This window comes from Rhipicephalus microplus, unplaced genomic scaffold (assembly GCF_043290135.1).
Source record: "Rhipicephalus microplus isolate Deutch F79 unplaced genomic scaffold, USDA_Rmic scaffold_90, whole genome shotgun sequence".
Taxonomy (NCBI): Eukaryota; Metazoa; Arthropoda; class Arachnida; order Ixodida; family Ixodidae; genus Rhipicephalus; species Rhipicephalus microplus.
In genome coordinates this window covers 945,842-960,707 of record NW_027464662.1, presented here as the reverse complement: position 1 = coordinate 960,707, position 14,866 = coordinate 945,842, and the positions used below count along the sequence as shown (strand labels likewise).

The window sequence follows — 14,866 nt, the reverse complement described above, 5'->3', positions numbered from 1 at the left end:
CCATTCGGCCTCTGTAATGCGCCTGCCACCTTCAGGCGTCTCATGGACAACATCCTTAGAGGCTTTAAATGGAACACATGCCTGTGCTATTTGGATGACTTCGTTTTTTCGAAGGACTTCAACTCCCACCTCAGCCGTCTAGCAAGCGTCCTGACTTGTCTTTCGAACGCTGGACTGCAGCTGAATTTGAAGAAATGCCACTTCGCTGCCCGCCAGCTTATCATCTTAGGGCATGTTGTTAGCAAGCATGGTGTCCGTCCTGATCCAGCCAAGCTTTGCGCTGTCGCAGACTTTCCCAGGCCGGCTACACTAAAAGAACTCCGCAGCTGCATCGGGCTCTGCTCATATTTTCGCCGTTTTGTGCGCAATTTCGCCACCATAATCGCACCCCTGACGCAGCTACTTGCCGACAACCAAGACCTCTCGGCGTGGTCCCCAGCATGCGACGAAGCATTCGCGTCTTTACGCCATCTTCTGACATCACCACCTATCCTACGCCACTTTGATCCAGACGCTCCATCCGAAATCTATACGGACGCTAGTGCAGTTAGCCTCGGCGCTATTCTTGCTCAGCGTAAATCTGGCTTCGATGATTATGTTGTGTCCTACGCTAGTCGCACCCTCACTAAAGCAGAAAAGAACTATTCAGTCACCGAGAAAGAATGCCTTGCCATTGTTTGGGCAATCACAAAATTCCGACCTTATGTATATGGCCGCCCATTTGACGTCGTGACTGATCACCACGCATTGTGTTGGTTGTCGTCATTAAAAGACCCATCTGGTCGCCTAGCTCGCTGGGCACTACGTCTCCAAGATTACGATGTTCGTGTAATTCATCGGCCAGGCCGCAAGCATTCGGATACCGACGCTCTTTCTCGCTCGCCACTTCCCCACGATTATGTTGCAGCGTCTGTTTCCAGCTGCGAATGTTCTTCACTTGAACAGACTGACGTGTCCGCTGAGCAACGCCAGGATCCATGGATAGCGTCTCTCTTAGAGTACCTGTCTCAGACGTCTCCACTTACCGACAACCGTTTACTTCGACGAACTGCTCGCCTTTTTACCATCCAAGACGGTCTTCTGTACCGGCGAAACTACCTATTTGATGGCCGCAAATGGTTGCTGGTAATACCTCGCCACCTACGTTCTGACGTCTGTGCCTCCTTCCACGCGGATCCGCAATGCGCCCACGCAGGTGTAGTGAAGACGTATGCTCGCCTACGAATTCGATATTACTGGCGCGGAATGTACCGCTTTGTTAGACAGTACGTCCGTTCATGTTCCTTGTGCCAACGCCGGAAGAGCTCCCATCGCACATCTGCAGGGCCACTCCAGCCACTGCCTTGTCCCTCTCGGCCTTTCAGCCGCATCGGAATCGACTTGTACGGTCCCCTATCATACAGACCAAATGGAAACCTCTGGGTCATCGTTGTCGTAGACCACCTTACGCGTTACGCCGAAACTTCGGCGCTTCCCGAGGCCACTGCGCGTGAAGTCGGCCTGGTCATTCTGCACAACCTCGTCCTTCGGCATGGTGCACCCCGCGAGCTTCTCAGTGACCGTAAGCGTTCTTTCTTGTCGGGAGCTGTAGAAGCCCTCCTACGCGAATGTAACATCGTGCACCGAACAACGACCGCATACCACCCCCAAACCAACGGGATGACTGAGCGATTTAATCGCACGCTGGGTGACATGCTCTCCATGTATGTTTCTGATGACCATACTAACTGGGACCGCACACTGCCATTCGTTACTTACGCTTACAATAGCGCAATTCAATCGACAACTGGATTCTCCCCATTCTTCCTTCTTTTTGGTCGGGAACCTTCAACGTTCTTGGAATCTATCCTTCTATACTGCCCATACCCTTCAGAATCGACAACTTTGGCCGAAGCCACCACATATGCCGAAGAATGTCGGCAGCTAGCACGTTCGCTAACAACACACGATCAGGCTCGCCAGAAGCACTCGCATGACCGACGCTCATCCCCTTCATCATACGCGCCTGGGGCAATCGTGTGGCTCCGCGTGCCATCATCTGCCCCAGGCCTTTGCTCAAAGTTCATACCCAAGTATGACGGTCCGTACCGGATCCTGCGCCAGACTTCACCAGTCAACTACATAGTTGAACCTATTCAGCCACCTACAGATCAACGACGCCGCGGGCGCGAGACTGTGCACGTCGAGCGTCTAAAACCTCACTACGACCCACCAGTCCTGTCTGTGCCATAGGTCGCCAGGATGGCTCCTTTCGCACCGGGGAGTCAATGTAGTGACAAATACGGGCTCTAAGAATGACGAAGAAGACGTTAGTTGTGGCGGAGGCTCGTGCTGCTGCCGAAAACCGCTGGTTGCTGTCTCGGTGTTGTTAGGCCCAATAAATGGTTGCCTCTGCCAATATATTTTTCCTACCATTTTCATAATCAAAAATTTTTCCACCAAACTGTATTTTTGGGGGAATTATGGCTGTATGTTGTGACCACATTCCGGGGGTGGTTTTAAATATAAAAGCACACTTTTCTCGGGATCAGTTTTTTGAAAATTTTCTATACTTAGTGTGCCTTTCTGGAAAACTATCGATCGATTGCACTCCAATGTTGTCAGATTACACCTAAATACATTTTGAATAGTCTGAACCTACCACATGGTCTACCCAATGGCACGTGATAAGTAAGGACGATATATTTTTTTTTTTCTTGTGAAATAAATATAAAAAAGCTACAAGGTTAAAATTTCGCAGACTGAAGGCCATTAGCTTTCTCAGTTCTGGAGATATCAAGCTAAAACCAGAATAACCTGGTGACGCTTTCATACCTTCTTGCCACCCGTAGTGATGCCTGCAGCCTTTGAGTGTGTGGGAATCGAGCGTGCCCTCCCCTTCGGCCTCGTTTCCCCAGCTTGCTCTAGCGCTGGGGGCATGGCCAACGTGGTTTTGCTGCCAGGCCCTTGTGTCTGCTGCGGGCATGGCGACGCATGTCCGAACTTGCCCGGACAACGCGCCTCCTCCTTACGTTTAAGAAAAGAACTGCACGAGTCTGGAATCTTTAACTATCTAGACAACGAGGAACACGCTTAACCGCAACGCCGGCAATCTACCTCTGACGTCTGCAAGATGCCTCAAGCGATTATTTTAGTGGATTTAAGCTGGAAGCTTCGGCCTCTCAGCTTAGTGAATAAGGCTTCTGTGTGAAAGCTAAAATGTTTTATTATATTTTTGACACCCTCTTGGACGGCGTCCTGTCTGTTTCTGTATACAATGCGGTTACTTCATGACCAGACGAGACTTCGGCCAATTCTCAACCTAGAACCATTTGCACTTATGCAGTGTGCCGTAACTCAAGCCGACATTCCAATTGTAGGGCCTGTTAATGTGTTTCCAGACAGTTGTTCCAAGTACACGATACTTTTGCTAGCCTCTTATATCTGTTGTAGGTGGCGGTGTCTTCATGCCAATCGGTATATTATATACTCGCATCATGCTGGGGCCTATTTCTGCAGTGCTTGAGGTTCTAGTTCTGGCTAGAAACCCCTTGCTTTTAATCCTGGGGAAGACTGGTTTGAAGCCACTCACACTTAGCTCTTTGTCCGGCCACCTCATCCATCAGAAATTCACCATCCTAGCAAGGGTGTTGTCATGCGATGCCTGGACAAGCTGCTACCAAGAATGTCAAACGCTGTTATCTTGTGTAGTAGCCCAACGTTTTCTCTTACACCAGCTACGTCTTCTAAAAGTTCTTCGCAGTTTTTGCCGCTGCCGGATAACTCCCAAACCCCATGCTTACCCATCGACCAGAATGAAGAGTTGCCTGAGCTGAAGCCGCATGAACCGCAACACTTTGCATGACGTATGCTACGGTGGACATGCCACGTACCATAGCTACGTTGTGCTCACGTAGGCCCACAGCAGCAAGAAGTTAACGTTTCGCATTAGCCTGTTATGATTTAAGGCACTCTGCAAAGGGACTGAGCATTCTACCGACCTTTTGCCAGATGCATTAGCATATGCACATCAACTAAGTAGATGTTGCAAAAAGGATCACGATTTCATGGAGGGCCAATGTCAAGTATTTAATGCAAAAGGCTTGGTCACCATGATGGCACAGCTAGAACAGAGACTGTACTAGACAGCAAGCCAGCTGCTGCAGGCCAAGGAATTAAAAACAAAGAATTAACAGGACGCCAAGGCAAGCATGCACTCAGCAACATGGGAACTTGTCAGCTCTCTGGATGAGCTTCAACAGCGTCTCAGCCATGGGATCGAGGCTCTCCGAAGTAAAAGACCTGCAGAACGTAAGTGCAAGAACGACAAACAAGCCACCAAGCCAGCTGCTAAGCCAACTCAGAATAAGCGACACAAGATGAGTCAAGAAGGCCTAGCCGCATTGAGCACCAGGAAAGCAGGAAAGGCACCACAGTGTGCAGTTGCCTTCTACCGTGACAGCTACGTCATCTACAGTCAGCTTGAATTGACTGACCCATCTACTAGTGCAGATAAGGCCGAAAAGGAGGTCAACAGGAGGTGAAGCACCTTAAGGAATGTGAAAGGGGCTCAGGAGAAGGAAGAACAGGTTAGAAGTGACCATATTTTAAGGAAGGCGCCACTGAAGGTGGGATTCAAGCACTGAGAACGTCAAGCAACGCGAGATAGAGTGCCAGCAGAAACGTCGGGACAACATCAAGGTATGCCAACAGGCCAAGCTTTAGAACAAGATGAAGAACCTTAAAAAGAAAAACCACAGTGTTTCAGGATTCGCGGACCATATAGATGTGTTGGCGGCTGCAAGATTTTGAGACATAAAAAAAAAAACGGAGTGGGATGTGATATAAAATGTCATTCGAGCATTTTACAAAAAAAGAGAAGTCGTATTTTGGCCTGCACATAATCTGGCAGCCTTGTGCTACAAGTTGACCTAGTCATGATGCTGTTTCGTAGTTGTTCCTAGGTGCACGCATGCACCATGGCTGTGTTGACGCCCTAGCTGCTGCTTATTAAAGTCATTTTCGTTATATCATCGCCATGTCTATGTTGCCGAGTCCTTACAATATAATAAATATCGACAAGCAAGTAAATAGACAAGAAATTGACATAATACACCATAAGTGGATATGTACCAATAGGTATCAAATCAAGTATCAGTTCACATAAAAAGTCGGGAGGCGCACATCGCCGTTGGCACAGGCCAGGGAAACCAGGAGTGTACCAGACGCGACGCCGTTCAGGGGGGATTCGATGTTCCGCCGGAGTAGTCAAGTGGTATGTCGTGAACAGTTGTCGTCAGGTGCACTGTTGGGCTGCCCGAGAACTTATGCCAACCATTAAGAGCCACAGGCTTAGAGGCACCAGGCGTGCACCAGAACCGGGATTTCTTGTCCACATAGCCGCTTCTTCCGCCGCTCTTCTTCCGCACGCGCTGCTTCTGCACTCCCAAAATTTTTGTACCACGAGGGTTTCTTTCGTCTCTCTTCTTTTCTTTCCATTGTCTGCGTTACGTTAGTTCAACACCTTTGTTGTCCTCACTTCAAGTTTCGTTAATAAATTTTTAGAAGTCATAGGGTTTTGAAGCGTGGAAGCTTGGGCAAGTTGGTAGGACATAACTGAATGCAGGAACAGCGCAACCTACAAGTAGTTACTTCGTAACTACGGAAGCGAAAAACAAGGACAGAAAAGAGCGCTGACTTTTAAAAACCGCTTTCATAGTTTTTTCGCTTCCGTAGTTACGAAGTAGTAACTACTTGTAGGTTGCGCTGTTCCTGCATTCAGTCATAGGGTTTTGTTAGAAAACACATCCTGTGGCACTGTTATTAACAGCTCAGCTGTATCTTCTCAACATGCATTTTACAGTGAGTTTAGAGGCACAGAACTAAGTTGCTATTTTCTCAGGCGCCCTTTTCATGCAAAGGCTGTTGCTCACTTTCTTTGGCACTGCCAGCGCCTACTGTTTAGCATGCTATTTGCCTATAGCCAACATAAATCAAAAGCAGAATTTGGATTAGATGCACTTCTTACCAAGGAGTGCTGCTACATGCCAGCGCCATGCTCCATAGTCTGCTAACATTACACAGTAAGCCACACCCACTAACTAAAATAGCAAGGGGAGAGACTGATTGCGTCTGGTCTTGAGCACTCAAGGTGTGCATAACTGCTTCCTGCCCTCTCCCTGTGTAAGCTTCGAGCATGCTCAAGAGAAGAAAGGGAGCACTCCACGAAACTCTTCGTTGTGGCAGCATTTGACTTGTAAGGCTGTGAACTGAGGTGATTTGATTGCTTGTCTTCCTGACCTCTTAACGGCTGCGGCAGATGTGTTGGCCAGCATCTGCCATTCTGCGTCAGAGTCCACCACCGCTTGTTTCCTTTGCTCACTCCCTCTGCTGCCGCTGTTCATGCACAGGCTTTCTCCTTCTCTTGTGCTTGTCATAACGCATAGCGCCATTTGTCAAGGCACACGAAACTCATTCAGCCACCTGCTCTCGTGAGCACACATGTCGACTGGAGGTAACCCACAGCAACGGTGTTAAGAAATGGTGTGTGCGGAGCAGATGTTAAAATAGGTAGGCAAGCAGACGCTGCAAAGCACAATGGTTCGTAGAAGAGCAGCTTCCATTTTTCTCAAGGACAGCGTCTCTCCTCTTCTACCGCTTTTTAAAAGGAGCAGTGACATCAACTTTTGGGCATGTCGCGTTAACATGTAGTTATCAATCCCTTAGTAAGAATTCGGCACTGACTATGCAACAGAGGGATAGTATTGCCAGTGTCGAACTGAATTCAAAACTGGTGCAAAGCCCACCAATTTTGAGCACTGCCAAGCGGACAGCTCCTATGGACACACCCCATCTGATCACATGACCACAGGAAATGGTGACACGAGTTTCAGCTGACATTTTGTCTGCTCTGCACGCACATGTAAGCATGCCTTCGCTACCTCTGTCGTTGTTGCCACCGTCATCAGCATCCACAAGTGGCGATCTGAAGAATATGGATACACTGCTTGGCAAACCATTTTCGATTTGATCCTCTTCAGAGCAGTGATTCTGAAAGAGGCAGCTGGAGATGCATGCATGGGTGTTCGAGGTGAACGTAGCTTCGAATAATCGCACTCACGCTCGCGAACAAATCATTTGAAGTAGCACAACGAAAGTATAGGACTCGCACAAATGCACTGCACAAACCAAGAAATGCAAAACAAGGGAAGCCTTTGCCAGGCAGAGTAGGCACCGTGATGACCACACTTAAATTGTTGACTCACTCAGCGCCTGAGGTAGAAATTCGCTGAACACGTCAAAATACTTTCGTCACAATGTTGTTGATGTTGCATGGCGCATTGCGCCATCGAGCGTTTGGACATACTTGAAATGGAATAACATTTACAAAACAGACACCGTTGATACTTCACTAATGATTACTAATGCATTCTGAGCATTTGAATGAATGCCACATCTCTAGTTTGATGTCACTGCTCTTTGAATCTGTCACTAGAACAAGAAAAATAGAGAGTTTGTTTCTGCTCACTCATCTTGCTAGTATCTTCTGGATGCCAACACACAGTGGTTTCGCATGGCGATTTTTTTGTAGCATGTATTTAAAAAATATTAAGAAACCTTACGGTACTGTTCTGACGCTTCATTGTCAACAAGTCTGTGAACATGTCAAAGAATGGTTGAGGGCTGTGCTTGTGGTTGCAGCACCTATTTTTAAAGCTCCTGAAAGTGAATGGTTGACATTATTTATTGAGTTGCTAGAGGTGTTTGTTGGTGGAGTGTCAGCTTCAGTCCTCTTTTATTAGCTTCACGAAACAGCTGCTCTGATGTTGTAAATGTTTCTTTATAAAGGGCTGCCACAAGGAAAATGAACCAACAATAAATGCGGCTCCTATAGCATGGGTATGAGCAGAGCTGTGGCAAAAGTTTTGAAAATAAATATTGGATGGGTATTCATTGTATTACATCTTTCTGCGTGACCACTTATCACGTATTCTAGCGCACACAGAGGCGATGAATAGAAGTGTGACACCCATACACTCCGCTGTTTTGCATTTGTTTTCACCACACCTTCACCTACGTTGGAATCATTCTTGGTTGCGTCATGCTAGTGGGGTCAACAGATAGGCGGTGGTACATGAATTTACCGAGCAGTTTTCATTTCTTTCATCACACTAGTATGCATGCATGTGTAGGCAACTGCCACCCTTTCCTGCCTAAGCACAATGATAGCACGCTTCATTCAAGGCTGCAAGAACATGCATTATTCCACTTAATTAAAGGCCAACTCCGGCGATTTTTCGGGGTCAATGAATCTCCATGAAATTCGCTGGGTATGTTCCGTTGCACATTTTTGTACTTTATGCCAAATCACAGGTTTGAGTGATGCATTTATCGTTTGCAAATGAATTTTAAAGATTTCCTCAAAAAGCTCACTTCACTTGCCAGAATTGTTGGCAACACTGTCTGTGTGACGTCATGTTTGGCATGTCAACGGAAGTGACGCAGCCGATGGCATTGCTACTTTGACCGCTACAGCGTTTATTGCGCTGTCCACTAGGCGACGGCGGCGATGTTTGGCACAAGTGTAGCACGCGAATGCTTTCTTCTTTCCTCTGTGGTGTTTGGCCGGTGCTTTACTGGACTGGCTTTCACAGTTTTCGTACTCCGCACTGGCGGAACTAGTATACGGCCTCCGGCTCTACCAAATAGTGTGTCATATGCAGACAGGGTGCTCAGTGGGATTTTGGTATTGCACATTTTTGCTTATTAAAAATTATTTTCAAATTTTCTGAGCATTTCAGCTATTGGGCTCGTGACAAGAGTGTCTCAGGAACATAGAAACATCATTTCTTTCACATGGTCAAAAAGTCGCCGGAGTTGGCCTTTAAAATGAACACCATGCTGCTGCAGCCTCCGTTGTCCTAGTATGGCAGTGGGCTAGATGCTCGCGACACTTTTTCCATTCCAGGACTTTAGCCTTTCTTCATTTGTTGCGTCATTTGGCAAGCATGCTTTGAAGCAAGAACCGGTGTTTCTTTTTCAGACGAGCAGGATCGGTGACCTGTCTCCCTGGTCAGGTCCGCTCACACAAATTCGAGTGAACTGCTTCTATAGATGGCACCAGTGAAACCCAAAGATGCCCCTGTATATAAGGTGTGATGCAGTTAGCTGAAGCAAGGGTTTCATGGCGTTTATTGTAAAGGAGTACTGACACGATTTGGTGACATTGTAAAAAATGACATTTTTTGTTACCTTGGTGTACACAGGCGTATAAAATATTTTATTTAAGTTTTAAAGTTTTCGAGTATCTACACTGGACATTATCTTGACGAGTGACGATAGTGCCTGAATCCACAGGAATCAGGTTTCTGGACAACAATTCACTCATCGTTGTTTACGTGCACCACGAGCAGACAGGTTTGCTGCTAGTACGCCGCCACATCACTGAAAAGCCACCCCCTCCATATCAAAACCGAAAGTGTCTTTTTTTTATGGTACTGGTAATAAAAGTACATTTGATGCGTTCCCCTGCACCACATTATTTGTTTTAAGTTTTTTGATGCCAGTACTTTTATTTCGAACAAGTTTGAAAATTTTTAAAATTTGTGCCAGTACTCCTTTAAATATGTGCCACACCTTGTACTTGCATCCTCCCACTTGTTGGAATGGGCTTCAGAAGATAATAACTGGTGTAATGAAACTGAGGCCTCGAAGCATTCATGTCATAATGTGGCAGCCAGTTGTCATCACCTTTGTGGTAGTACTATCAGATATCCCTGGCTAATTCCAGCTGAGAAAGAAAAATTGACGATTACTTAACATGAAGCACAGAACACTTTCTTTCACCAGTTGCTTGCACTAATATATTATGCACCTTGAAATGACTTAATTTGCAAATTGGGCTGAAATGCATCATAGCAGCTGAAATGGTGCTCTGCATTTGCTCTCTCACTTGCTCATAATGGAAGCAGGCTGAAGCTCTTGCACTTCGCTTGCCGCATCGAACCCTCATTTGTTCATGGCTAAAGCAAACAATCGTAGATACCAGTCCCTCCCATGCTTGTACTGCACTCTCTGCCTTTCATATGCCCCGGTTTTGGCAATACAGTTGAACCCATTTGTAAGAGACATGCACTGGGGAGCCGTATTTTATATCAACCCCTATTTCAATATAGCCACACTGGTGTCTCGTATACTTATTTGTCTTTTACATCAGTGTCTCTTATAATGGGCAATAACCTTAGGCACAGGAGTACAGATACTTTTTCACACTGCATGCTACAGCATACGGCTCACACTCAAAGCATTGTAAATGTGTGGTGTCTCGAGGTGGTGACTGACACCACCACGCTCTTGGAGAGAACAGACACAGTTGACACGGTCGGTACAAACCAAACAATACACACATTTATTTAACTAATTTTGAACGACGATATCGTTCGCCGAATCTATACATCAACCATTATCAACACACTAGGACATTCGTATGCAATATTACCATACACTCCATGACAAATACAATAACATGACGAACACAATAACACACCCAGGGTGGCGTTGCCAGCGATTGACTTACCACGAGGGCCCCCGACGCGCAGCCCGCGGTGCCACGCACCGGGGACCCACGCTAGAGACAACTGTTCGCGGCAACTGCCACGCGCAAAAGAGGCTCACTCAAACTCTCGCCCACCACCAAGGCTTGCCTTCCGCCAGGGGTCACCGTTTGCGCTACACCATGATGATGATAGTGGTCATCAACGCGAACACAATGCCACCTACTGCCCAGTAGTTGTAACCCGATATACGGCTTTTGGGCGAGACACGTGCGCCACGCAGTGCGAACAACTTTACTGGGGGTGTCAGCACCCCCACAAATGTTAGGTACTTACATAATCTAAAGAGCCGAATTTCATGGAATTTTTCAATGTATAAAATGCCTATTATTAGAGTACACTTTATAGAGAATGTGTGACATCAACAAAATTCAATAGGTTTGTTTCATTTGTGGCCGCTGTGACCGTCACCTTGTTGCCCGGTAAATCATCTTAAGTTATCTGTCCTATGTTCCAGATGAGATGCTTTTCCATTCGTTTGCCCATTTATGATTACATCCTGTGTTTCAGTACTCCTCACCCACTCAGATGCCTCAGCCTTTCCTTGTGCACACTTATGTACGGAAGTAGTTATTTCTTGGGCGTTGTTGAATTTTGAAACTATTTGCCGAGTTTCCTTTATGAATCGCTGCTGTGAGATTTTACAGGGGCACAGTTGGGGTAAGGTTCTTGTGTGCCGTAAATGAGATATCTGAAGATAATACGATTGTTTGAATTGTAGGATTTTTCTGACTTGTCTGAACTGAATGCTCAAACATGTGACTGAAGTTTGGTTGAACGTACCTAAAAAAGTTGTGCGCACTGGGTTGCTGTGGCTCCAGCTTGCCGTAGCTGTTATTATTTCCTGTACATTGCCTTCTTTTCACTGCAAGAAATATTCATTCACAATGAAAGAGAGATGATTTTGTTTCTTTCCAGCATTTATTTCCATAGTTCTGGCCACAAGGAGCACCATGGATGATGACACTAGTGTCTGCCCTTCCATCCAGCCGCTGCCACTTAAAGGGACACTAGAGAGAAAGACCCTTTCAAAATACCAAGCTTTTAGAGGGTAAGCAGGGCAATTTAATGTCACAGACATAGTTCCTGATCAGTAAAAATTGTCTTCTGCTGAAGCCAGAGACTTCACATTTCATTGTGCTCAAATGCAAAAAAAGCACTTTGACATCCATCATTATGCGAGATTTCAGCGGGAAATTTAAAAGTGAAACCTTCTGTATTATCTATTAGTGAACCTATGGTGGTGAAATTACACTACAGTTTTCAAAGTATCATTTATTGGTAATTTACCATTTCACTTTAGTGTCCCTTTGAGTCTGCATTGTACACAAGGCCTCTTCTGCTTAATTTGCAAACCAATGTGATAGTGGGACTATGGCCTCCTTGTGTGATGCACCTTTGTTTGTATAAGTACAAATCAATATTGATGCTGATTACTGTTCAACTCGTTAATGAAAGTGGCATCTACATGCTGGTGCAGAAGCTTGATGAACTTGATTGCACTGCTTTAGGACAGCTTGCCTCCCTCACAGCTTTCGATAGAACGGCCAGCAGCATGCAAATTGATGGTGGGCTTGCAATGCTGACGAACATGAGTGAACTTGTTACCATTTTTCAAACACACTTGTTGTTCCAAGGGCATTTTGAAACACTTGAAACTAGACAAGTGAAGACCACACTTTCTTTTGTTAACTTGGGTATCGGAACATTCAGAAAAAGATTTTCTTGAAAAATCTGACATAACGTTGCCACCCGAAATCAGCATTTTATTCGCCACTAATACACACCTGCTCGTCTGAAAGGTTCACATGGGAAGCCATGTCATGAGGCGTTGCAGGCGAGTGTCACACATGAAGCCATGACTAGTTGCCGATATACAAAGTCCAGGAGAAGGGGCCAAGCAAAAATATTGGAAGGAGATGGGCTGCTGCTTTCACTATTAAATAGCAAAATCAACCACCATGTTTATGTTGCAGGAGCAACGAACCCCCCAGAGCCATTCGGTCGACTGCTGCGTAAGTTTCTATGTAGGCATGTGCAGAGCTTCGTATAGTAATTAAAAAAAAGAACTCCTGGTGCATTCACTTCACACAACTTGAAGGCTTTCTTTCCGGCTCTTCAAAAGCTTTCTGCACCTCACGTGGTTTGACGAAGCTATGATGTCATGTGATGTAATCACGTGGAGTTTTAATGACGCCATTATTTTGGAGATCTGTGATATCAACACGGGACGCCAAAGCCAATGGTGTGTTTAATTAAACATCTCACTAGATGCAATAAGGTTACAGAGTGCGCCCGAAGAGAAACCCATCTGTGTCGAAATTAAGAGATCAGTGCAGTTTTTACTTAATCCAAGATTAACTCATTGAATTGAGTTGAGTTTTATGATAGCTTCACTGATCCAAGTCAGTAACAACATTGCACCCTACGGCTACCTGTTGGAGAATGGAAATTTGTTCGTTACATTGGTAAATTCCAAAAGTTTGTTTTGGTAGATTGAGTTTTAACTGTATTGCATACTGAAATCTGCATTAGCAGTAAAGCAGCTGCGGTTTTCGATACTCTTAGGTGTAGATAATAAAACTATGGAAGGGCTGCTCCAATTGCTTCAAACTGCTCCAAAAGAAAATCGCTGCTCTAAACAGCATTTTTTTAGTAATTGCTTCAGGATGACACTTTGGGGAGGAGGATGACCAACTGTTTAACCAACTCACAAGTTCTAAAGAAACTGAAACGAACCAGTGTGCTACTAGTGTGCGCCATTGTCGGGTCTAATCTCATTTATGTGAAAAGCAAATGACTCATTTGGCTGTTTTTTCTCAGCTAGATATGCAGGTTAATATGGCAAAATTAGCAGTACTGGCTCTTGTCTCATACCAATTATCTATTTGGCAACAGTTACATAGTGCTGTGGTTACTTCTAAAACGTGGCACTCAGCTTTTCCGGTTTGATTTGATTTCTTCAGCAAATACTAGTATTTTGAATTATAGCTCATTTCACAGCACATTTTTGACAACCTGCCATTGTTTAGTACATGAAATTCACATTGATTGTTGTCTGTTAAATATATTTAGTCAGAAATAATGATATTTACGAAATGCTTAGACAATGCGCTGAACTCCGATTAATTTATGGTAAATGTAATATCTGCTTCAAAACTAAGAAGGCACTTCCGTCACTGCATATGTCTTACTAAAGTTAATTGTAATAAGCGAAAACATGCAAGATATTGGCCCAAACACGCTGCGTGTGCTACAGCTTGAGCAGGTGCCAAGATTTGTTGCCATAGTATAAGAATTCTCCTAGCAAGCTCAGTATCACAAAGTCGCCCTGAAATCATGGAATAATGCAGTGCCTCCTCTATTTTTTCTTTGCCTGTTGCTTCATGCCAGTTCCCATTGCTCCGCGCCTGGCGGTCTGTTTCTCCAAGTCACCACGTGGTGGCATCAGGTTATTACCCTCTCGCACAGTCTCTCTTTGCCTGACTCCTATGTGAAAATGACGCGCAGCCAATTCTGATTTTATGCAATATATCATTCACTCGCATTTGGTAATTCCTAATTTCCCTGTTTGTTTATGATAGCATATCACAAATAAGAGCGTCTTAAAGGTGTCTCACCGTTTTAACGTAATCGGAGCTCGAAGGAGAATGCCATGCTAACGACGCGATCAATGCCGATCAAAATATTGAAGGTTGAAGTAGTAAAACAAAACAGAGCAATTTTATATATACAAGAGGAAAATGTAAGAAAGTAATAAAGATGACAAGTAAAGAAACAACTGGATGAACTGAAACCACTTTTGTCAGCCCGCATTAAAGGTGCGCGGTGCAACGGCCTCCTTTGGTAAAGCCTGGCCACGCATTTTTCGTCGGTGTAGTCGACGGCATAGTTTTTGAACAGCGGCTTCCTGAACTTTCTGCATACAAGTTGTAATAAATTATGCTTTTGGCCTTCTTCGCAACGGTCACAGAGCAGTACCGGGAGGCCAACAATTATGTCCACACTCTGCATAACGCACGTCTCTTATGGAGGGATGTGCGGTCTAGAAGGATCGCGTCTACAGACCTCTTTGGGCATGCAGAACGCACACAAGTGGTGTAGCATAAGCATCGTAGTAGGAAATCAGTTCGTTCGTGCTGGTGCCTTAGGACCAGGGACACGCAGCACTGGCATTTCGTTTTCTCAACCGCAACACGGGATATGTAACCTTCGATGAGAGCGTAGATATCTGGCGTAGGAAGAAACGGCCTAAAAGAGCTGCACAGTTCATG

The 14,866-nt window shown here is 45.4% G+C and overlaps 1 protein-coding gene across 2 annotated transcripts in view; it reads left to right on the top strand.

Moving 5' to 3' along the window:
* Positions 1-14,373, top strand: part of LOC142761644 (tyrosine-protein phosphatase non-receptor type 11-like) — a 156,173-nt gene extending 141,800 nt beyond the window's left edge. For both annotated transcript variants that reach the window (XM_075885218.1, XM_037433921.2), the window contains one exon: positions 11,511-14,373. In XM_075885218.1, the coding sequence (XP_075741333.1) occupies positions 11,511-11,553 (43 nt within the window). In that variant the 3' untranslated portion in view covers positions 11,554-14,373. The remainder of the gene's footprint in view (positions 1-11,510) is intronic.
* The last annotated feature ends 493 nt before the right edge of the window (positions 14,374-14,866 follow it).